We start from the raw sequence: 25865 nt of genomic DNA, 5'->3' as shown, positions 1-25865 counted from the left end.
GCTGTCAAAAATATTGTGCCCCCTTCAGGATTTTGCCCCCCCCAAAACTGAAAGTGTTCCGGCGCGCCTGATATATAATGATATACGAATAACAGGTACTTTAATAATTATGAATTTGAAGATTTTGGTCTTTTTGTTGGATTGTTCATATATTTTGTCCAGGGACAGCTCGGTTCCAGAAGGCAAAAATAGATCAGCTTTCAGATATTTTTCGACATGTCTCACTGTTCAATAACCACTCTCTATAATTGATAATGCAAACGGTGTGCAAGGTACATAAATGTTTACATGATAAACCACATTTTACAAAACAACTTTATAATTCACATATTAACAATCAATATGATAAGAAAATGTCACAATTTACCTTATTAATACACAAGAGGAAAGCATCATCTTCATTGCCCATTACAAATGTATGCCTACGCACACAGTAGACCTTTATTAAATGTTTTTGTTCTTTTTTAATCACAATGTAACAAAAGTGATATAGGATATAGGCCTATTACTTACAGAACTTACTTTGTCTCCATCACTTAAATTGCTTTCGTGATTCAAATTTATGTAATGGAGAACATATTGGTGTGTTGTTTGTGTTTGTGTACGTTGCATTTTAGTGGTATCAGTTTGATTATTTTGTATGACGCCAAAATGCAATCACGTACATTTAAAAAGTGGTAAAAAGAATGTTTAGGGGAATATTCGCCTGATTTTTTTACCCTTAACTCTCGATAATTTCAAATTGTCATGGACTAATTTCGGTGAAAATCAACGACCTGCACCTTGCCCTCATTCCCCATACATGAGTTACCCCTCCCCAAGTATCTGTAAACAGATATCCTCTGAATTTCACCCCTCTGTAGCTCCAAACTATTCTCTTCTTAAGTCTGAAAAACATTTACAGTGGTACTGACGATGTTTTCCACTAGTCATTTTTATAATCACTCTTTCCCCTTTTTACATCTTCTGAAATGTTGGTATTTTCTTCCGATTCATTCTTCTCATCTTTCACATCCAACTCAAACGAGCCACCGCTAGGAAGTGTGTTCAGGGACTTCGGACTGAAAAAAAATAGAATATAATAAATCTGGTGTATATTTTGTATTCCTCGTTTGTTACGCATATGAGATTTGAATACATGCATGTCCTTATTTTTTCAGATAAAATAGTACATGTTGAATAAAATGGGAAAGATATGTAGCATGGATTTCTCAATATCATTGATTGAATATAGGCCTACCACCATCTTATTTTCAAAGTAACTTGCATTGTAACTTGCTATTGTGAAAGTTCAATCAATTAATTGTCAACATGTAATATGCTTTTCTTTCTCCCTTTCGCAAAGATACATCGTGGATTTGTTATTCAGATAATAACTACTTGGTTTGGCCTCTGATGCAATCTTCAGATTTTCGAATTACTTGCAGCTGCTGTGACATCGGCCTACTGTATTTGATTTGTATACATTTAGAAAATTCAGAAGAAAAAATGTTTCGACGCCACAGTTATCATGTTGACTTCATGGTTCAACACAGGGCCCTGGGAACGATTTTTAGTGGGTGCTCAAGTAAATTTGAAAAGCGAGAAAAAAAAACCTTCCAGAATACCTGGGGTGCTGCCTATTATGGATAATGATACACGCTGCATGCACCCAAGGTAATTTTTGGGGTTCTTCAGCACCCCGCTTCCCAGGGCCCTGGTCCAACAATAGGAGTGATTCTGTACGTTTTGTTTTGTAAATCCTTGAAAAACTTACCGAAGGAAAGGAGCCAACAAGAGTGGGTCAATCTGACGATTTCTCTCTTTTTCACTGAACAGACGTATTATCTCACTGGTCAGGATCCCAATGATTATCGTTGTTATACACGATATCATGCTATACCACATAAACGATATCTATATCAAATGTTAAAGAAATCATGATTTCGTCATCACTAAAGAAGGTCATTTACACCACAGAGGATAACCATTAAAATTAATCTCATTTAAATATTAGTGCACATAATATTGCAAGATTAATTAATATTCATTTATTGTACTGCTGGCTAATCAATTTATTTAGTCATGCATTTAATAGTCATCTAAATGGGTATAGTTCTATCCACGGATGAAATCAAGATGACCTAAATGCATTGTTATTTTCTGTTCTAAAAAATATGGAGTTATACAGTTAAATAACAGTGACTGTTCACTATACTTTTCTTTCTTCTTTTCATGTTATTCTTCTTGTTTCGTTTTTCTCTTTTTCATTTTTTTTATCACAGGGGGAGCCCTTTATATTTATCCTTTTTTCATATACATCATTTAATTGCATTGATCTTTTTAAAATATAGCCCCCATTCTGTCTCTTTAAAAATAAAATTCCTTCATGAATTTATGAGAGTAGGCCTATATTAATTTTGAGAAAGATTTTCAGGGGGGGGGGGGTGTATCAGGGAAACAGAACATATATCATACCTTCAAGATCCATAAATCAGAGTCAATGGCCGATCCAACAGACAATCCTATTCCAACGACAGATCCAACGATAAGACCTGCAATTGCTCCTCTAAATGACCAAAAGAGGAAAGACGAATTCGCAAATTGTTTTCAAAAGTATAAATGTTCAATGCCAAAAAGGATAAAGAAGAAGCACACAATCGGTTTTTTTTTAATATTTATTATTATTTAAAAAAAAAGCCTTGGCCATATAAACCTATATCTGTCCCTCTTGCCGTCTCCTTAAATGTTACGCGATAATGTCCGCAGCAAATCTTTCCACGCCACATTATTTTTATTACCGTTTTTCGATTTTGTTTTTAGAATTATCAATGTCATGGTTCTAGTAACGCACCCTTAAAAAGAGACTTTTTTCAAGTGAAATAAGCACACGTAAAGCCATCTTAACGTTTCAAGAATTTAAGTATTGTATTTTTATTCATTATCACATTCAGATCTTGTTAAGAATATGAAATGGATTGCCGATATTAGTACTTGCTGAACTGCAATAAGCCAGCGCAACGCACATCCCCCTTTTTTCTCCCAAATAAAAAAAAAAGTTTTCAAAATAAACTTACCCAGAATTTGCTCTCTTGTAGAGCATACCAAGTGAGAAGACGCCGACAATGGGTCCACCTATAGGTCCTAGTATGGAGTTTGTCATCTGAATCAATGTTCCCAACTTCGTGGCGACGAAAGAAAGCCCAATCGTGATACCACCATAAATAACCGCTACAAAACATGAAAGGAAAGCGAAAATTAGAAATATTAACATCTTTGTATCTCGCATTAATATGAAAAAATCACATTTATGTGAAAGGGGATAAATATTTTCAAATGATTTAGGAAAGCCAAAAAGTCGTTTGAAAATATATGAAGAAAATATTACAGTACAAGTTTATACTCCGATTTGAGTAAATTCATCACTATCCCCTCTCCTTGTTCCTCTTCTTCTTTCTCCTGTTGTTCCTCCTTTTGTTCTTCTTTTCCATCCTCATCAGGAAATCGAGAAAGGGGAGAGGGGGTCCATGTCCATGTGCTAATCTCGGGAGAGATGGAAGAAATATATTTATTCAAAAATAATGAAAAAGTAAGAGACAGGGAAATGTCTTATGGCGCAAGAAACTTGCTCTATAACGTTCACACGATTATCTGCAGCATTATAACTATGTTACAAGTTATCTTGCGTATGACTCCTTGGTCATTTTCAAAGTTATTTTCGTTGCAAGCACATCGTTCTGATACGAATGTATCTATGTCGAGTTTGACAAACTCTTGATTTGGAATTGAACTTTGTCGCGACGCCCCACTCTACACTCCTAAAATAATTGGGCAAAAAAGCCCAACTTTTAAGCAACCCTGGGCAACATAGTACTGTCCACACAACTATTGGTTAAAATCTGCCCAAACTGTGTTTTAAAAAATATCTGGGTTATAAAATTTGCTCAGTTTGCAAATAATTGCCCATATATTTTTACCAACATACATTATCCAACACAGTGCACGTTGCCCAACATTTTAAATGTGTATACATGACAATGTTCTTACTGTATATTTTTGAGAGTCTTGTATCGAGATGGTCTTGCTCAGCCGTCTCTTCATACTCAACGACCTCCCCTACACGACTCGACCTCCACCTCCTCCACGGTTTGACGATGTCAACAAGAGTCACAGCAGCGAGTGAATTCAAACCAGAAGTCACTGTGCTATAAAACGCATGGATACTCATAAAGATATAATTTCCTGTCTATACTTTTATGTACTGTAAATATTTGTTATTATACAATGTATGATCGTAATTCCCTTGATTTATTTGCAATTATTCCATTGATTATGTTGTTATAACCAGTTGTAATTATTTATTTATTTATTCATTTATTTTTTTAATTTATCTATTATCATTATTATTTTATTTATTATTACTATTATTATTGTTATAATTATTATTGTCCTTTTTTTTTGGGGGGGGGGGTGAAAAGATATCGACAGTATACATATTCATGATATCAATCTGCAGTGTATCTATGTGGGTATCAATCAGAACAAAACTATAGGGCTCATATACCCCATGTTTAGAAGTTTTGGTGAGTGAAAAGAGTTGTTCATCGGGGCAAATGAATCGAGAAATAATATGATTTCTGCAACCTTTACACAAAAAAAATAAGTATTGGATGGAAAGTACCTTTTCTTCATCGCATTCATATTATACTTGAAATTATAAGAATTTTGAAAAAACATATTCACAAGTATTACTTCTATCCATAATACCTGATCGTTCCTGCATACAGCGCGGCGATAAAGAGGCCTTGGATTCCTGGAATCTTTCCAAACTCTTGACTCACAAAGAATATCAAGATCTGACAAAGTAGAAGAATTATATGGACTAAAAGGTGTATTTACAGTGATGCCTTTTCTTTCTGTATCATATATAGATGAATTAAGCGACATGACGTTTTTATTAAAAAATTTAATATAACGGCTAATTTAGTCAGAGTGTCAACAAAAGTAAAGTATAACTGATGTTTGTATGAGATGATATTCATGTGGTCAGTATGTGAAGACTATGACTTGTAAGGTACAATTTAAGTGACCTTCAACATCTACAAGTAAACATCATTTCAAAATCAAAGGTATTCCAGCTAGTGTCTAATTATGATCCCATGATAATATTGCTTGACGGTTGACTTTATGACATTATGATTTGACAATAAACATAGTACAGAATAGAATATATTAAAAACTAAGAATTCTTGAAAAGTACACTCTCTGTCAAGTTTGAAAGTTTCTTTTCTATTTTACTAGTCGCACATTCTCGATAACATTTAAAAATTGTATCAAAAACATATCGGATTTCATTAAGTTTATACCTTCAATATCAACACTGTAAAAACTGTGGTGTTAAAACTGACACCAATAATTGGTGTTAATAGAGGATCACACCATGAGGTGTTAAAATTACACCCTAGAGATTAAACATAACACCAAAGAGTGTAAATGTAACAACAAAAGGTGTTGTAATAACACCTATAGGTGTAAAACTAACACCACCAATTTAACACTGGTGTAAAATAACTGGTGTGGTCCTCTATGTACACCGGATAACAACACAGTTTTTGCTGTGAATGATAATTTGATTCGTACCTGATCAGATTTTGTATAATTTGGTTCACCTCTCCCAGTTTCGTCATCTAAATAACAAAATGGAAGGATAAGAAAAGGTCGATAGAAGGAAACGGTCAGATAAGAAGAGGTCAGTAAATTAAATACTTGCATACATCATTAGAAAAACGAACATGCACATGAATATCAGAACGTACATAGCGGGCAGTGGCGGATTCAAAGGCATGTTGTTGGGGGTGGGCTCCATCCCTGGATGGTCCTCACCTGAATCCGTCATGATTTTTTTGTTCTTACCAAATAAATGATAATTTTATTTTCTATAGTAGTCACATTTTTGCGGCGACAATGCCATCATTTCTTGTCAACATTTACCGGTATTTTAAAAAGGGGGGGGGGCACATCTGATGACAGGAAGATACCACGCATCGTTTTATGAAAGTTATTATTTTATTCAATGATAGCTACCAATAATACCACATATCATTGATGTTTTCATTGAATGAAACTTTTCATTAAGATGACATCCTTTATACCCAGATTCGAAAATATCCAGCAATTTATGTTGGTCAAGGGCCGCGCTACACTTGATTTTAAGAAATGAGAGGGGAGGGCGACCAAACAGAAAAGGAAAGAAATGAGGAAAAAGGAGAAAAGAGAAAATATAAATAATGTAATAAAAGCAAATCACAGATTCGTTGGTGGCGCAGCTACTTGATATATCTTATTTTATGAGAAAATAATTCTGTTTCAAATATGATTCATATTTTTTTTCTTGGTTTTGAATAATATTTGTTGCATACGTAAACGAATGTAACGATGCCACACCCGGCCGGTGGTCATTGATTTGGAGGGTTTTTTTTTAGTTAATGTAACATAATATCAAACAAAAGAGTATAATGAACTCCTAATTCAAAATTACTTGTCATAAAGGATATTATCGTCTGGTCAATGATGACTGTATATTCCTAGGCATTTATTGGGACTTTATAACCTTAAGCCCGTCTCACACGATTCGTTGTGATCCAAATTTCAAATTAATTGTGATAACATTTGATATGATATTCCAACAAATAAAATATTACGGATCAGAGTTCAGAATAGTGGTAGAACTATTGAATCGAAATTCAGTCCAGTTCGAGCCTCCCTGATTCCAAATCGTGATGACGTCATCATTGGCTGCGACTTGGACTTTACTACAACCATGGGGATTGTTGCAAAGTAAAGATATGATTGTATATAGTTCTCTTAACAATACGCCAAACTTTCAATGAAATAGTTTTACTTCTTGGAACTTTCACATTTAATGCAAAATGCGATTTCTAGAAAAATCGCGTATAGCACCGGATCGCATTGTGTGAGACGGGCTTAAGTTAAGCATGTTAAGGGGTAATATTTACTTACTGTTGTAGTAAGCATACATGACAAGACCACTGATTGACACCAACGTTACCATGAACCATGAACATGGTATACCATACCACAATGACCTGAAATAAAAATTAAAGTAAGGCATGTAAGAGAGGAGGTTTTTGCTTTGATCAACATCACAGCCATCAGTGAACTAACATAGCTTATTAAACTATCATTTTCACTATCTGCGAATGTTATATGAAAACGAAAATGCAAAAGGGCACTGGTCTGGTCCTGGAGCTGGACGAGGGACCAGTCTCTTTGCAGTGAATTGTATATCGTTATCGATGGATATGCTCCCTTTGGAGCGAAAAGACTGACAATTCATTCCAAATTAAAGGAAATGACATTCACTCTATATAGAGATGGGACTAGTCCCTAGTAGTCTGTGTGATAGGAACCACATTAACTCTTGTATTTAAAGAGTAAATAATAATCGTCTTCGTCATTGTCACAACCGTATAGCTAAAACATATACAGCGGTGTCCAACATTACGTCACTTAAGCTGCAATTTGAACCTTTTTCATTAGACAATTTAATTATCAAGTGTTAATGGGGGTTTTTTTTGGCTACGTGTTTTAGATGTGGATACTTCGGTTCGACATGAAATTAGTTACGCCACGTAGAGAACTGGATTATGGATTTACACATTCAACGCATTTCCTAGGCACAATCAATAATCATGTTAACGGGTGTTACATATACACAAAATCAGTATTATGATTTCAGTGTTCTTTTGAACAAAACACTGAATGTACTATAACTCATAATCATAAAATAAGGCGACTCCAACTCTTAATTCAACGGGTTCAAAGTTGCCTCCATATAAAAGATCCCTGAGTTTGCCTTCAACAAAATAAATCTATTTGATATACCAAAGTACATTTGGCAGGCATCAGCGAGAGACTTAACCATTTTTGGGGATTGGTGGGATCCGTGACCGTAATGCCACATGAGATTTTTACACAAAAAACGACATTACAACTTTCAGGGAGGGGGAGGGAGCGGGCCAGCCGAGGGGGGGGGAGGTATTGGCTGTGGTGGCACTCCTCATCCCTGCCCCTTTCATTGGGTCATTGGACTACACGGATCAGCTTTAAGGGTAGTATTTTAGAAAGCTGAAATAACATCGATTTTGAATTCATCTTTTTCATAACATTATATTCGTAGTAGAGCATCGCAGGAGTTGAGGGATGAGATATTCCCAACACTTTCCCCTACGGAGCTATGGGTCATCCCCCCTCATTTCATTGAGTGACCGTTCGCCTTTTTTTTTTTTTACCTCAACCCCCCCCCCCCCCCCAACCCACCTGCGTGCGTGTTTGATAGACTTGGCAGTGAGGAAGCGTTGGATTGCTATTTGGCTGACGGCGTACTGGGTGAGTCCACCAAATCCTGCTCCGATTGTTGATCCCCAGAATGTTATACGTACGGTAGGATCTAAGGAAAACCTGAATTCAATTACGAGAAGCAAAAATGAAGGCAAGATGTAAAGAATCAATCTTGTGCGATTGAAATATTGATAAACCATTAATCCAATAATAGAGCCATGCCTGACATGCCTCATGCATATCAATATTGAAGACCATTCTGTTTAAATGTGTCGACATACTTCCTTGTGTGGTCAGAGCTCTAGCTCTTCCATCTTCTGCTGTGTTTACATTTGACATGCTGTATGGATCACTATAATTCATAACTTCCACACTCCCACCAATACAAAAATAAAGTTTAATGCACCCTGTAGTGCTTTGTTCTGTCTCGAACTTCTTAGAGGCCAATCATTAGTAATTTATTAGTAATTGTGAAACCAAGAAGCATTGGCTAACAAAATATTACAATGGAACTATATAATACTAACCACCAGAAATTTAGGTGACCATTTTGTTTATTGTACTCCCAAACGTAGTCAAAACCTCCAGTGCGGATAGAACCGAGTACGACTACGATGACGAAGGAAACGAAGAGGACGGCGAATTGGAAGACGTCAGCCCAAATAACACCCTTGATTCCTCCCTATTTGGGTAATAAAAGCGACCATGATTTTAATTAATACAACTTTAAGACACATCTTGTCCAGTCATCGTATATCTCCTTTATTTTGTTTAGGCCTGTGATTTGGTTAGCAACCATCTCTTCCAGCTGTCTCCCCTTCTTTCCGTTTCACGACGTTTTCATGGGTGAAGGGGGTCTCCTTTTTATTTGGCAACCGGTCAATTTGACTATTTTCATGGAACAACTTATGAATAGTCTTGACAGTGACTTCCACTGACCATTCAACTTTTAGCCAATCAGATGCAAGGATTTCGGCAGCTATGACAGCGTCAGTAATATATCACTTCATAAAATGATTTCCAGATCCAGTTGGCTCAGCTGTTCATTGACTCATCGCCAATGCTAAATTCCGTTAAAACAAATATGTCCTTTCTTTTGAGAAAGAAAGTATTTGATCACTTTAAGCAGGTGCACATTCAGATCGATCTCTGAGCTTCTCTCCATCTCTCTCTAATAATTACCCATAATATACTCCGATGTATTTCTTGATCATTTTATTTCGTCATAAAACAAATTACCACTTAAAGTATCACAAATTTCGTATAAAGTTATTAGTGAATATAAAACATAATTTCTATATAAACAATATATCAAATCCACTATACGTTACCAATGCTGTATAAATGACGCATACTGCTCCGCTCAGAAGGATAGTTGCATAAATTGGTAGGTCAGTTACTAAAAATGGATGATGAGGATAATCATAATTATTAAATGCTTCACCTTCATCGTCAGATCAAAACTTCATAATAGATTATATTTATTTCGTCATGAATAAATATGAAAATATTGTGTATCGTGGCTTCGATTTTTATACAAGCAAAAGAGGATATTCACCATAAATTAATTGAAATACAAGATCTTGGGTCCCTTATCATTGTTTGTACTTGTATACAACAAGGATAAAGTATCATACTGTACCAGAACTGGTGAATTGCAGGCAGATTTTATGAAATACTGTACTTGCATTTTGAAAGTTTTCATCATCAGCCTCGGAAAGCAATAGCTAAATTTGCGGATATCATAAATTAATTTTTAGTCAACCCAATATACCCTAATCACAGACATCGAGGTATCTAAATTGAAACCTATCGATGTACATCATATCCATACACTGTGGATTTTCCCCCATTTTATCATCAAGGACTTGACCTGCATTATTTCATTTAATGTGTATAAAAAAATCATTGATCAATCGAAGACCGTTTATATACTTCAACATTAATTTTTAGACACCACCCCATTATGACACAATTCAGAAAATATACCAAGAATGGCTCCTAATATAGCCCCAACCCCTGACTCTTAATGAGATGTGAGTTTATACAATTTTTTATTGTATAATAGGTCTGTGTACCTGCTTGGATTGCCAATGCAGGGGCGTATATCACTATAGCCATGTAGAACTCCGTCTGTAGAATGAACAAAACGGTCCCAGCAATCCGTACAATCACACCAAATCGGAGATGAAGATACTGAAAGATAACACAAAATGCTTCGAAAGAGAGTACTTTTTCAAATTTCGTATGATTCCATCTGCCCCCAATTTGTTAAACATGCTCCTGAACGACTTTACTCTGGTTGAGTTTTAATGAATACAGGATGGTGGTATATGAACAAGAGGAAAATTTCCGGGGAAAGTTTCATGAAGCTTCTAATCAGCTGCACGGCTTATATTAAGAGTATTTTAAAAGGGGAACCAGTCGAACTAGCTGACCAGGTCTCATTTCTTTTAAAAGACCAGTCCATCCCAACAAAAAGTTGATTTGAATAAAAAGGGGAAAATCCAACAAGCATAACACTGAAAATTTCATCAAAATCTGATGTAAAATAAGAAAGTTATGACATTGTAAAGTTTAGGTTAATTTCACAAAACAGTTATATGTACATCCTTGCTGGTGTGCAATGAGGAGACTATGACGTCATCCACTCACTATTTCTTTTGTATTTTATTATATCATACAATACATTCTGATTTTCTCCTCATTGTCAAGTGATACAACGAATAATTCCTCCCTGAACATATGGAATTAGCATTGTTTAGTACTACATGTTTCAGTCAAGTTAGTCCTTATTGTCAAATCTTTTAAAATTGAAATATTGTATAATAAAAACAATAAAAAACAAAAGAAATAGTGAGTAATGGACATCATCGATTGACTCACCAAGTTGTGCATATCACTGTTTTGTGAAAAAAAGCGAAACTTTAAAATGTTATAACTTTCTTATTTTACATCCGATTTTGATGAAATTTTCAGCACTGTGCTAGTTTGATTTTCCTCTATCTATTGGAGTCGGCATTTTCCTGGAGCAGAATTGACCTTTAATCAAATGATTATATAGAGGTAAAAGGAGGCACCTGACAGGCATCTACATTACATATTCTTATTCATTCTTTCTCCCTCTCCCACATCCCCTCCTTAGTGCTCCTTGCCCCCTATATACGCATTATGCGAGGATTAGTCGATGTCCCCACCCCCTTTTACAAATAGTTTCGTAAGAACTGTGTAATTAGATCACTGAACTCTGTACGTTTTTAGTTTCTCAAATATTGTTTCGCCATAAAGCATACCACTATAACCAGCACCAGCTATTTTGTATAAATCATATGCCTATTACATTTATATCTAAATAAGTGTTGTATGGTCATAGCGGGGTCTTACATGATTATTTAACCAAAGCATGTAGTGAATTAAGTAAAAAAATATAATTGTCGATTTTGTTCATGCTTTTTTTATCATTCTGTCATGGGTGTCCGATATGAATAAATCAACTTTCCGGACTGTAAACATCATAAAAAATGGAAGAGTGAATACTTAGATTCTGGTAGCTATAAACTTACCCACACTCTTAAAATGTTGAGCAACATACTGTCCACATAACAATTGGTTAAAAAAAAATATCGAACACTGGGGAAGTTTTCACCCAAAGAACACATTATTGGCATAAAATAACCCAGAATTTGATAAACTGGATCAATAAAAAAAAAAAAAACTTTTAAAAACAGAAAAGTGAATTCATGGAGTGGTATAAAATGCCAAACTTGGTATAAAGTGCCTCCCTTGGTCAGGTCAGATTTGAGAGCAGAAATTATAGACAAAGTGGCAATCTATTGGACGCTATGGTCACTGGACAATAAACTGGACCATTTGATCTTGACAAGTCGTTCGGAGACGAAATGCCAATTTATCATCAGTAGTTGACCTGAAATAAAGTAAAGGGATACTCAGAAAAATATGATAAGAATTTGGTAAAAGAAAAGTGGTGAATTGAATAAACCAATCATGATCTATTAAGAATATGCATTTATATTTTTCTTTCATCGAAATGATGCAAGTTTTTAACATCCCACGAGTTATAGTTAAATTTCTTTTGATGATATCTAGTATCTTGCCAGTTTACATTTATATTATATGTGCAATTCATATATATATTTTCAGGCTAGGTGGTCTCTCTATAATGTTTAAAAAGCAGGTAGTTTCGATGTCGAGTACTCACTTCATATGCACTGATTAAACCAAGCCCGTAGTAAACAGGTATGAATATCACCGCAGTGATAGACATCTTGATGATAAAGGCGAAACTGGTCCACCAATACTGGACACCATAGGTGTAGATCTCAGACGGTATGCCGAGGAGAGTGATGGCGGACAGAAATGAAACAGCAGTCGACAACGCGATGGGGAAACCATTCATACTACGATCAGCGAGTAGGTAACTTGTGGCAAGAGATAATGTAACAGATATAACTGGTTGTGAAAAAAAATGACAAAATGTTTTTGCAATGCATATAGACTTCGACTCATAGTTTACGATGTTCATTATATTACAGCAATTAGGCATTTTTTAATTGCATATCAAAGCTGAACTGAACAAGTAAGAGATACATGGAGTTCGCTAAAAATAGAAGAATGTTTCCTGAAATATCATTTGTATACTATTTTGACGAGGCAATGGTAAGAGTATATATCATTCACAAAAGGAGATCTGGAACTATCAGCATCATCTATCGTTGCTGTGTTTACCATTAGGGGGTGTTGCAAGAAAATATTTCAAATCAATTGCAAATTTTCTTTCGCAGTTTTACAGTTGATAAATCAATTCTAACTGGAGCAAATCTGATTAAACTGCTCGTTTCATATAGCAGACGAGAAATTAAACGCAAATTCGCAATCAATCTCATTAAACTTCTGATTGATATAGGAACTAAAATGTACTTGCAATTGATCGCAAGTTTCTTGCAATGCGCCAATAGAGTTAGGGAGTCGAACCATGGTTTGACCCCCAACTCATTGTCTGAGCAAAACGTTCAGGTACCACTGATCACTGTGACGCCACCACCACCACCACTACCACTAACATCATCATCTCCACCACCACCACCACAACCACACTACCACCACCATCATCTCAGTTCATCATTGTCATCATCGTCACCACCACAAACATCACCAGCACCACCATCGTCATCATCATCATCCTCATCATCATCATCAGCAGCAGCAGCACCACCACCATCATCATCATCATCACCACCACCACCATCATCATCATCATCACGCCATCACCACCACCATCATCGCCACTATTTAGATAAAATTTATAATAGCTGAATATGTTCTTCCTATACTTATATAATCATCCTATGAATGTTATCATCGAGTTGTGGTAATGTTAAACCCATGTGCAAGAATATGATATCAAATTAAGATTTCCGTACACAAGAAGTTGCGCTCAAAAGTAAGTGAACCCCACCACAAAATTCCTATCCAGTGTTGAATACAAACAACAACACTAGGCCTACAATGTACAATGTTGAATAACATTTCATCACCTTCATGACTTCACAATGAATATCTAAAACATGACAGAACTTATAAACACTTTAAATAATTATGTTCATTTTCTGGTGGGGTTTACTAACTTTTGAGCACCAGTGTAAAAAAAGATTTGAACCGCATTTTATGAATGTAGTACAAACTGAATCGAAATCACGCAACGATTACATTACTTTATATGTTTCAAATGCACATACCTTGAAGTCGTTTTCTGTCCTCCCCCAGCAAAAGCGTGATAGAGTCCTGTGATGATCGAAGCTACCAACATACTAATGAAAACCACGTAGTCGATGGCCGTAAATGGCTCTGTATCCCCGGACAATGTCGAGTTCATTGTCGTGTTCGAATCCATTTCCATGATGACGGGTTAAATGCAAAAGTATCAATGTTGCGTTTGGGGAACTTCTTATTATATTTTTTTTCCAATGGAGTTCGTTATTAACTGGGTTAGATTAAACTTCGATTATAAGAGTCCTGTGGGGTGCAGTGCAGTTGGGGTGCAGTCGCGATGTTACTTTGAAGAAAGGAGAGTCACTGTTGACATGGTAGAACCATGGATATATACTCCTATTTATATAGTCACGAATTTATTCGATTACCCTGTCTTCAGAAAGGTAAATCAATTACTAATTTCTTAGAGAGAAAGCACATTGAATTTCAACCACTCGGCAACCACTGAGCGAGTAAGTTCCACTTGAAAATAAAGTGGAAGGTTTTATTGCGCTATGCTTCAGTTTCACAGGGTCGACACGGTCGTTAATGAGAAGGATCAAAAGGTCAAAATTAAGGTCAGGTCGCTCAGATTGTTGGCGATCGCGTATCTAGAGGAGGGGAAGGGATATGAATTATTACACGTACCCCCACCCGGGCCCCCACCCCTCCTCTCCTTGTAGGCAAACTTTTCACTATATATGCAGGATATAGGGCACTGAAGTAAGGTCGACTTATAGTAGGTATAGGGCCCTATCTGAAAACCAAACAGACCAAATCTGCAATATACAACCTCAGTTTGCCTTTTTTATTAGATGGAATCGTAACCTTGTCATGTGCGTTTATACATGTATACATTTCATATAGGCCTAGAGTTTCTATAGTTTGAGCTGAAATTTTGCACTTTATAAGATGAAATACCCCAGTGGCGTAACAGGCGGAGGGGGGGCAAGCTGTTCCCTTGGCAGAAGTTCACCGGGGAAATAAAAAAGAAAACGGGGAAAGGATAAAAGGGAGAAAGGGAAAAGGATAGAAAGAAAGAAAGAAAGAAAAGAGGGACAGAAAAGGGGAAGGGGAAATGAAAAAGTGAAAAGAAAGGGAAAGAAAGAACATACATAGGGAAAATTGAAGGAAAGCGGGACAAGGTTGGAAAGAAGAACATGTGAGGAAATAAAAAATATCCTACTGAAATATATTTCAGTAGGATACCATATTAGTATACTAATATAATAGTATACTATTCTATTAGTAAGATTAGAAAGAGAGAGATTGAGATAGAATAAAAAGTTATAAGTCAATGGCACGGGTGAGAATGGCGACAAAATGGGAGAAAGGGGCAAAAAGAAACGGGAAATGAAAGTATATATATAGCCAAACGCTAAATTGGAAAATCAGAGTATGAAGAAAAGGGAGGAAAAAAAAGAACTTAAGAACACGACCGGCTGAGGATTGAAAAGCATAACTTGGAACGGGATGAAAGGTGGATGGTTGATGGTCGTACTTAGGACAAAAAAAATCCTTGAAAAAGGGTTAGCCAAGGGCTAGTAATATCCCCTTTTATTGTGTCCTAAGTTACCAAAGTAAAGTTTGACGCTGCATGGCTAGATTTAAAACCGTCCCTCTTAATGTTTAATTTGGCTAAATTTCTAAAGCTACTATCACATAATTATTTTTTTTATTAAAGGCCAAATTATTCTGGCTTGCTCCTCTCGCTGGCTACTTTACAAATTTAACCACATTGCTATGCTGCCTCAAAATATTTCGTTTATTATCTGCAACTGCTTTGAAGTTAATATGTGTATGTACCCGCGATTTGATAAAAACGTGGACATCTGCAATGTTTAAAAACGCCTTAGACCAGACCCAGCACCAAGGGGTAGGCATGTTGTCATAAGCATCCTATTAAAGCTGCAAAGTGCTCCAAAACAGATTTTTTTTGTTCTTTAAATTTTGAACATTTTCTCATCCTTTCCAGGGGCGGATCCAGCCTTCACCAATAGAGGGGGGGGGTAAAATTTCTTTTAACCATATTTTTCCCGATCAGCCGTTCGAAGATGATTTTTTTTTTTTTTTTTGCAGGAGTTTCTGCATTTTATTCAGGAATCAATGATAGATTAACATGTTCACATAATTGAATGAATACAAATTAAATGTGACAATTTAAAAGATACAATGTAAATAATACAAACAAGACTGATAATTAAATCATACCTAAGCATGTGATATAGTTCGGTAAAATACAGGGGCCAGCTATTATAAGCACAGAGGTGCTTGAAGCAATAGCAGCCAGGAGAGGGGGCTACATGAAAACCATCATAAATTATATTTGATCGTCACGAAATATAAGATTTAAATATATTTATATATATATACCCACATATATATATATATATATACATATATATATACATACATACATACATATACATTGGTATAAAAAAAATTGGTAAAAAGAAGTGCAAGTGTGTGCATGTGGGTGAGTGCAGGTGAATTAAATTAGGTATATTTAGATATAAGAAATTTTTTCAACGAAGCTTTAAACGAATAGAGAGATGTACATTGTTTTATATCATGAGGCAATGCATTCCAAATGTCTGGGCCACGGTGGCGTATCGTCTTATGAGCGAGTAATATTCTTGGGTTGGTTAAGTGGAGATCTGTTGAATGCCGTGTTGGATAATTGTGAATGTCTTTGTTGTAAACAAAAAAATTGCGAAATGGAATCGGGATTGTATTGGATGAAAATTTAAACATAAATATGGCCGTTTGGTAAATGTTAATATCTTCAATTTTCAATGTTTTTAAGTTGTGAAATATTGGATCAGTATGTGCAATGAAATGTGAATGAGTACATATGCGGAGTGCTTTCTTTTGGAGACGGAAAATCCTTTCTATTTTTACCTTATTACCATACCCCCATACTAAGTTGCAGTAAGATAAGTGAGATAAAACGAACGAATTATAAAGCATAAATAATGATTTTTGGGAGATATAGTATTTTAATCTAAACAAAATTCCTATTCCTCTGGATGCCATCATGCAAATATTGTGAATGTGACTGTTCCAGGTTAAATTTGAGTCAATCCATACACCTAAAAATTTGGTTTCTTGTTTTTCAATGATAGGGATGTCATCTATGTATATATTAAGGAACATATGTTTAGTTTGAATGTGTTTAAAATACATAAAATTTGTTTTGCTTATATTTAGGGAGAGTTTATTAGCTTTAAACCATTTTGATAATTTCTTTAATTCTAAATTAAGTGTCGGGACGAGTATACTTAAGTCTTTGTGGGAATAGAAGACATTTGTATCGTCTGCAAATAAAACATATGTTAATTCTCGAGATGCATTTACAATATCATTCATATAAATCAAAAATAGCAAGGGACCTAAAATCGATCCTTGTGGTACTCCACATTTCATAGTACAAATATTGGATGTTTTTGATTTGAAAGAAACATAATGGCGTCGATTACTTAAGTAATCTTTGAACCAAGTGAAAACAACCCCCCTGATTCCATATCTCTTTAATTTAGAAAGTAAAATGCGGTGATCCATAGTGTCGAATGCTTTTGATAAGTCCATAAAAACCCCAACATTGTGTTCTTTTTTCGAGAGAGAATCAGATATTTTGTCGAATAATTGTAAAATTGCATAATTGGTTGAGTGATTCTCTCTGAAACCATATTGATTTGGAAATAATATATTGTTATTGTTCAAAAAGGAATACAATCGCTTGTAAACTACTTTTTCAAGAATTTTAGAGATACTCGGTAATAAAGATATTGGTCGGTAGTTGGAAGTGAGACATGGGTCATCTTTCTTATATATTGGTATTATTTTTGCAATCTTAAGTGAATCGGGAACAATGCCATGATACAGAGAGAGGTTAAAAATATGCATGAGCGGTGAAGCTATAAAGTGAATTATTTGTTTTAATAAACAGACACTTATTCCATCATGCCCTGAAGATTTAGTTGGTTTCAAAGACCTAACAATTTCTAAGATCTCATGAGTGTTAGTCGGATTAAAAAATAAAGAATGTTCCGGAAAGTCGTTTAAGTATTCAGAAAAATCATTATCATTAGATACTATTTTTGAAGCTAAATTTGGACCGATATTATTGAAGAAGTTATTAAAGGCATTAGCAACATCACTTGGGTTTCGCAAGTGTTGACCATTTTCTACGAAATTGATGTTATCATAGTTTTCTTTTTTCTTACCTAATATCTCATTTACAGAATTCCATAATGAATTTTTATTATCTTTGTTATTTTCAATTTCATCAGAAAAGTAAGATTTGCGAGCTCGGCGAATAACTGAAGTTAATTTGTTGCGGAATTTTTTGTATTTATTTATGTTTTGAATTGTAGGCGATTTAATGGATATTTTATAAAGTCTATTCCGAGTGAATATGGATTTAATTATACCTTGTGTGACCCACGGTTGTTTGTTCTTCTTTTTACTCGATTTAACTCTTAGTAATGGCACGTTTTTATCATAATAATAAAGAAGTTTGTTTAAGAATATTACATAAGAGTCATTTGCATTTTGTTCTAGGTAAATATCATGCCAATCTTCTTCAGCCAAATCTACCTTAAGGGATTCTATATTACGTTGGGTTTCATTCCGTCTGGTTATGTTTTCTTTGTCCCTAGGTTGGTGAGGGCGTTTGTCATTTCGATACATTGCAAAAATAGGCAGATGGTCTGAAATATCATAGTATATTATTCCATTATCACTTTTATCAAGTGCATTAGAAAAAATATTATCAAGTATTGTATTTGATATGTTAGAAATTCTAGTTGGTTTATTAACGAGATGTTGTAATCCAAATGATGATAATAAATTAGTAAAATGTTGACCTATTGTAGTATAGGGAAATGACAAATCAATGTTAAAGTCCCCCATGATATAGATTTTTTTGTTTTCTCGAGAAACTGATTCAAGACTAGATTCCAATTCATTTGAAAATATGTCAGCATTATTGGTTGGGGGTCTATAGATTACACCGATTATTTTATTTTTATTTTTAGCGTTAGAAATTTCAATGAATAAGGATTCCATATTTTGAAGTTCAATATCATGTCTTACTTTGTAATTAAGATCTTTATGTACATAGAGAGCGACACCTCCTCCCTTACCAACTTTTCTATCTATATGGAGGAAGTTGTAATTATCAATGTTGTAAATTGGAGGAGACATTGGATGCAACCATGTCTCCGTGAGACCAATAATAGAAAATGGAAATGTGTTTAATGTGGATAAAAATTCGCAGAAAGTATCAAAATTTTTTTGTAAGCTTCTTATATTTAAATGCATTAAACTAAAGTAGTCGGGAATATCACTTTGAGCTAATTTATGAAAAGCCTTATTAAATTCACTGGCTGTATAATATTTGCACTGGGGTGAAAAGGTTTCCCCGTTTAATACATCTGCTCTATTGAAAGAGAATAGATAAGATTCTGTTTGCAATCGTTGAAGAAGTAACCGAGGTGCGTGGTGCATGTGAGTGCAAATAAGGGTGTATGCCAGAAGCATTGAAGAAAGTGTTATACATGTTCACTTATGTGTGACGATCTGACAGACTCGGGCTGGTGCTTACATCAATGTCATTAAAACAAGTTATATGGTGGATCTTTGAAGATATTGATATATCTTTATATAATTTTCCACTATTTGGTAAAAATAAGTTTTAAAGATATGAAATTTAAATGACATTTTAAAACGTTTAACACAATCAACAGCTGGTGATAAAGATTTTTTTCTTTCCAGACGGTATGGCGATTTCATTACATCATATTGCCTTAAATGATTAATGTGCTTTACATTATTCTTCACTTACAGCAGGTCTATCTTCTGCATAGGCATATCTATATGTATATACAGTGAATGGGGGATAGTCCATCTATACAGTCATTAGCTCCAACAAATACAAAATAATCAAGAGTAAAATGTGGTTATTAATGAATAAACAGGCGTCTTCAATTTGAATAGAAAGTTTCTTGCCTCTCAGAGATAGAAAAAAATAGGAAATTGCCATCAAACTGTGAATGGGATTGGAATGCACATAGAAGAACATTTACTTCTGTGTCAGCAAGCCATGAATGATTGAGAATGTATATTAGGGCAATACAGGTATTGCTGTGATTAAAAAAGTACGAGATCAAATATATACATAGCAACGTCTCAATTGTTATACAAATAGTGATTTTTTTTTTTAAGTCGTTGAAAGAGCAAAAAGATCCTCATTTACATGGGATTCCGACACACCTATATACGTATACTGTATAACCGATTCAATTCTATTTAATTCTAATTGATCAATGAATGCAATATAACTACAAAAAGGTATTTATGTCAGACCACAATTGAAACACTCTAAATGTTTGCTCTGGAATGATGATAGATACAAAAGAATGCATTTATAGTGCATGGTAAACACAGTAGACAATATGTAATGTGTCGGAAACGTGATTATATGGGATCCTCATTTAGGCTGGAATTTTTTGTTTCAAACATTCAAACAAGGCAAAAAGACTAATTGAGATGCCACAATTAAATCCGAAAAGGGGCAAGGAGTTGTTAGAATACAATAGTACACTTGGAATACTGTCGATATTTGCTTGCAATGCAACCTGTTCTATTAACACTCATTTACATGTAATTTAAATTACTTGCAAGTTAGACAAGAATGTACGGAAGACAGAATACAGACAAAACCAAATAAATGATAATGACATTGTATACAAAATCAGTTCAGTGCAAGACTTTCAATTGTTTGAATCGAATAAGCGATGCCATTTGCATAGGCATTCCATTCATTGCACTGAACTGTTTGGGAAGGTGATTTTACTCGCAATGAAAGAAGAAAAAAAATCAATTCTCTGCAAGACATTGAACTGTTTGAATTGGAGAGCGATGATTATTTGCTTAGGCATTCCACTATATTCATTGCATTGAACTGTTTGAGGAGGTGATTTTAATTGCAATGAAAATAAAAATCGTGTGAACTCGACAGGATTGTAGTTGGATGGTTATAAGCAATGATACAAAGTGAGACCCCTTTCTTTTGAGAAAATATACAAGAAGCTTTAATATTTTAGATATGTTTTAGTGTATTTTTGGAAGGAAGAGTGAAGAAATAAGCATTTATGGAAAAGCAATATCATAATCTTTTTTTTTTTTATTTTACTGCATTCGATATCAAGAGAAATTTATTCATTTTTTTCTGAAAAGAATATAAAAGAATCTCAGCTTCTCAACATGTCAATCGTGTATCATTGATTATAGGAGTGATATTTCATATAAGCCTGTAAACCTGCAAATTTACAAGTAAAAAAAAATAATCGAAACGTTTACATAATTTTTAGGAATATTCAAAGTCACAATGTGTGTATACATAAATACAGCTTATCTTTCCTCTTTGACAGTACGCTACTGTATTCAGTATTCTACTCGAAGTAACATCTGTTTTATATTTCTTTTGAAAAACAAAAATAAAAAAGTAAAAATGATCACAAGACATGTACACCTTGAATTGCCGAGTATACAGAGCGATTCTAAACAAGGTGTAAAAAGCAGCGCTTTTGAGTGATCATGTAGTTTAAGAAAAGGTGTATTAATGTAAACAAGCATTTCCAGCAAAAAGGTGTTATCTTGGCCAAACTGAATTGAGATCACTCAATAGCTGATGCGTACATTTCAATTACACACAAAGGTTTCTTGTGAAACAGGTTTGACGAAAAGAAACACACTTTCCGTGAAAAAGAATTTGTGCGTCCAAAAATTGTTAATATCGAAACTCAAATCATGACTGTATGTTTTCACCGATCAGTAAGAGTGGAATAATAAGCATGATTATTATTATTTTCTTAATGGGAATTTGATGGATAAAGGACTAATCCCTGATAATAACAATCTAGAAAATCACACAGTTTATATTAAATTTGTTGCAAATTGTGAAAGCAACTCTTTCAATATTTTTGTATTATCATCAAAGAAAAAAAAGGTCGTACATCATATCTTATAACAGCTTTCATTTTTTCTCAGCAATAATACACATCGTATTTGGTAATAATGAATATGATTACAGTACTGCATTTACAATGGAAAAGAAAAATCTTTACAAGCTCACACGTACATGTATATACCCAGAATGGTATATTAAGCAAGCATTTATAATTATGGAGCGCAAAGATTATGCTATTGGAAATGCATGTGATTAAAGAAAAAAAAAGGAGCCGTGTGAACGTGTTAAGCAGATTTCTGTTCAGAGAAATGCATTAAAGAGCCAGACTGTGTTTTCATGCTAAGTTACACTATTTCGTGTTTACAGGCACAGTAAGAGTACGTTCCAGAATGTAAATGCTTAATTTGCTATATCGTAAATTGGAAATGAAACTGTTCTGCGGAATAAGAGCATATACAGGCATTTGACATGAGTGTATTATCCATGTTTGATCACATTGTGGTCTTTTAATGAAATACATAGGTTTCGCAGATATTTAATACAGGAAAAAACACACAAAAAACAATCCAATTATTTTATCTGGCTAAAAATTTGATGTATTAATTATGTTTTTAAAATTCTTTCAGCTCAATCTTCTATTGTGAAATAAGATAACAAGATTAAGATATAAATCTTGACATTTCTTTCAGATTTATCTTTTCATATTTATGTCAACAGACTATAACTTCGTTTTAAAAAAATGAAACTAAACAAATATTTAAATCATCGTCAAATCTTTTTCAGATTATCTTTTCATGATTTTTTTTACATTAAAATGAGGGAAAGGGGTGAATCTTACTTTGGTTTCATGTTCTTGCCTTAGGTTGTTGATAGGAGAAGTCTTCATCCTCTGATTAACTTGTGATTAAATTTTATTCGTCGTTGTAGGTTTTCCATTCTCTCTCGCTTTTTCCCTTGAACTTGAGAATGACGTCAGTGCCTTGTACAAGTATCTTTGTAGACATGTTGTTTTCCTTGCGAAGGCGATATGCAACGCTTGCTAGCTTTCCACGACGGAATTTCATGCACGGCGGGAGATCAGTTCTCACTGAGATTCTGCTTCGCGTTCCGCGGGGAGCACCCTGGCTAGTCGCTTGATCGTCGCTGTCGGTTACGTTTTTGTTGCGTGCTAGGTAAGCGTCGAGAATGTGCTGGCGATCCCTCATGATTGCAAACTTGGCGATAATGGGTTCCGGTCCTTGATCGCGTGCTGGTGATCCATCGATGTTTCGCGTTTTACGTGGAAGTCGATGAGCGTTGATGATCATAATCCCCGCAGCTTCTTCCCTTGGTAGGCCCAATTCGATGAAGACATTTACAAGCTTCTCGTACACATTTTCCTCTCTTGCTTGCTCAACTCCATAGAATAACAGGTTACCTTTACGTTGATAAATTTCCATCATCAAAATCTTCTTTTCCAATGCTGCCACCTCAGCCTTATGCTCGTTGCGTAGTTGAGGGATTACATATTGTTCAATATTCAAGGCCCTGTCGCTGGTATCTTTCAATGATGTTTCGATATCAGAAATTTTACAGTGAATTGAGTCAATCTTCTTGCAAAGAACATCAGACAATTTCATGACTTCCGCTTTTAGTTCACTGAGGGTGGTCTGGTCGGGCGGGGCAGTGGGCGGGGCTGGTGCGTGTTGATTCAGCGGTTGCTTCGCTCGTGTATCATACGGCATGCTTGAGCTGCTGAAATTCAAGTTCGATGACAGAACTTTATTTGAAGAACTGCAGTCAAAAATTCGTCAAAATCCGATGAAACTGATAAATTGTTTCCAAGACTTGATAACTGAATGTATATATGATAAGTAAATCCAAGAAATGTACAGTTTGATTGTAATAATTCTGTAGTAATTTGCACCAGCCCGGAGCTGTCAGAAAGGAGCGTGTTTACACAACGGCGTCCATGTAGCTTTCGTTTCTTTGAAGGGGGACTCCCAAGTAATTTCTTGCCTTTATTCTTATAACTCAACATAAATATATACTATCATTACCCTTATTTATATAATGGGAGCGCGAAGCGCGAGCTAATTTATTTTTTGAAATCTTATGTATTTTTCCCTAAAATTAGAACATTCTAGGCAATGTTTGTGATCCAGAAAAGATGTGTACGTAACCAAATAATTACTACGAAAGCGAGCAGAAATGAACTGATAGAAAGGGGAATTGTTAAAGACTGCATGCACTTTTTTATGAAGACGTTGAATGTTTTAAAAATCAAATAATGGGAGCGCGAAGCGCAAGCTGAAACAAAAAATCGAGATTCATACCTAAAAACGGGACACTATATATTCATTTTTTGGTAAATCATGAAAAGAATTGATAATAGGGTATGTTGCTTTATTAATAAAGCGAGCACAAAGCGCGAGCAGAAAATTTTTGATGTTGTGATCTGAAACTGGATAATGATTTAAATAGAGAACAAATTGAAAAGTGGAATCAACATGTGCGCGCGTGTTTCATATTTAGACCTAGAATAAAAGCATTCCAAATACATCTTTTCTCATGAAAATCAAAGCGAGCGTGAAGTGCGAGCTTAAAACTATCGGATATTCCGATCTGAAAAAAAAGAGTCAATTTCAGCTCTATATTTCAAAAACACTTTGTAGGTAAATTGTGAGGTGGATATGGATCACACTAATAAAGAGCTGATATTTTTCATTATGATTACTTTCAGTTTTGACATAGGACCTGGACATCATTAGGACATGTCATATGAAAATGATTCAATTATTAAATCACTATCTCATTCATTAATGACTAATCAGGGCGCGAAATCTGATGATATTATGGCCTGAAAACTGGACATTTCAAGCACTTTTATAATCATAAATAGGATGCATCAGTTAAATACATTTTTAACCATTAATTCGAGCGAAAATCGCGAGCATAATTTTTTTCAAACACTGTCATGAAAAGGGGATTTTAAGTAGTTTGTTGTATAATAAATATTAAGACATACATGTACATAACATCAAAATGCGAGCGTGCAGCGCAAGCTGATCCGTTTTGAAAATCAGACCTGAAAAGGGATATTTTGAAAACTTTCATGGAATACACGAAAATAATAGGTACCTCATAAATCAAATATTTGCGAGCGCGTAGCGCGAGCAGAAAATGTTAACATTCAGACCATAACACTGACGTTTTTACAAAGCACTTTTTAAATATCAATTTGTAAATCACACAAAATAATGAAAGTTCGATTTCCAAGATGAAATATGTTTTGTATATTGATTTCCAAACTTGATATCTAAACTCCATATTGAACAAGATATGAAAATCACCTAATATATGCGAGCACGGAGCGCAAGCGAAAATTGTATATAGTAACATGAAAGATTTTTTTTATTTCCAAGTCTTCCCCTCATCTTAGCTTATTCACTTGTCTTCTTTCTCTTCTTTGTTCTCCTCTCTTTCCCTCCCTTTTTCTTTTTTTTCTTTCTTTCCTTTTTTTGCTGAGCCAATGGGGGGGGGGGGGCTCGCCCCCTGAATCAGTGGATCCGCCTATGCATTTACTGTTAGTTCCCAACAATTTTCGTCATTAATGACCTGAAAGATTTATGTTAAAAATTTAGTTCGCGCTGCGCGTTCGCAGTGCCTGTTGACTGATATAAGTAAAAATTATCAGTTTACATGGGGCTTAAAAATCAACTGTGTTCAAATCAATATGCTTCTCGCGATTAGAATTTTCACATACCGTGTATTCATAATTTTCATAAATCAAAAGTTTTCA

General features: G+C 34.8%; 1 protein-coding gene across 1 annotated transcript; it reads right to left on the bottom strand.

The window, feature by feature from the left end:
- Nucleotides 1-74: 74 nt before the first annotated feature.
- LOC121410555 (sodium-dependent multivitamin transporter-like) lies at nt 75-14645 on the bottom strand. Its single transcript, XM_041602723.1, has 14 exons — nt 14097-14645; nt 12560-12779; nt 10419-10536; nt 9672-9739; nt 8868-9022; nt 8320-8460; nt 7000-7085; nt 5620-5666; nt 4747-4835; nt 4027-4184; nt 3057-3210; nt 2458-2548; nt 1757-1896; nt 75-1061 (listed from the first exon to the last, which is right to left on the bottom strand). Exons 1-14 carry the CDS (start codon nt 14255-14257, stop codon nt 926-928), a joined length of 1764 nt encoding a protein of 587 aa, XP_041458657.1. The 5' UTR covers nt 14258-14645; the 3' UTR covers nt 75-925.
- Between the last annotated feature and the right edge of the window lie 11220 nt (nt 14646-25865).

This window comes from Lytechinus variegatus, chromosome 3 (assembly GCF_018143015.1).
Source record: "Lytechinus variegatus isolate NC3 chromosome 3, Lvar_3.0, whole genome shotgun sequence".
NCBI lineage: Eukaryota > Metazoa > Echinodermata > Echinoidea > Temnopleuroida > Toxopneustidae > Lytechinus > Lytechinus variegatus.
The sequence above is the reverse complement of the archived record's forward strand: the minus strand, read 5'-3'. Positions and strand labels throughout refer to the sequence as shown.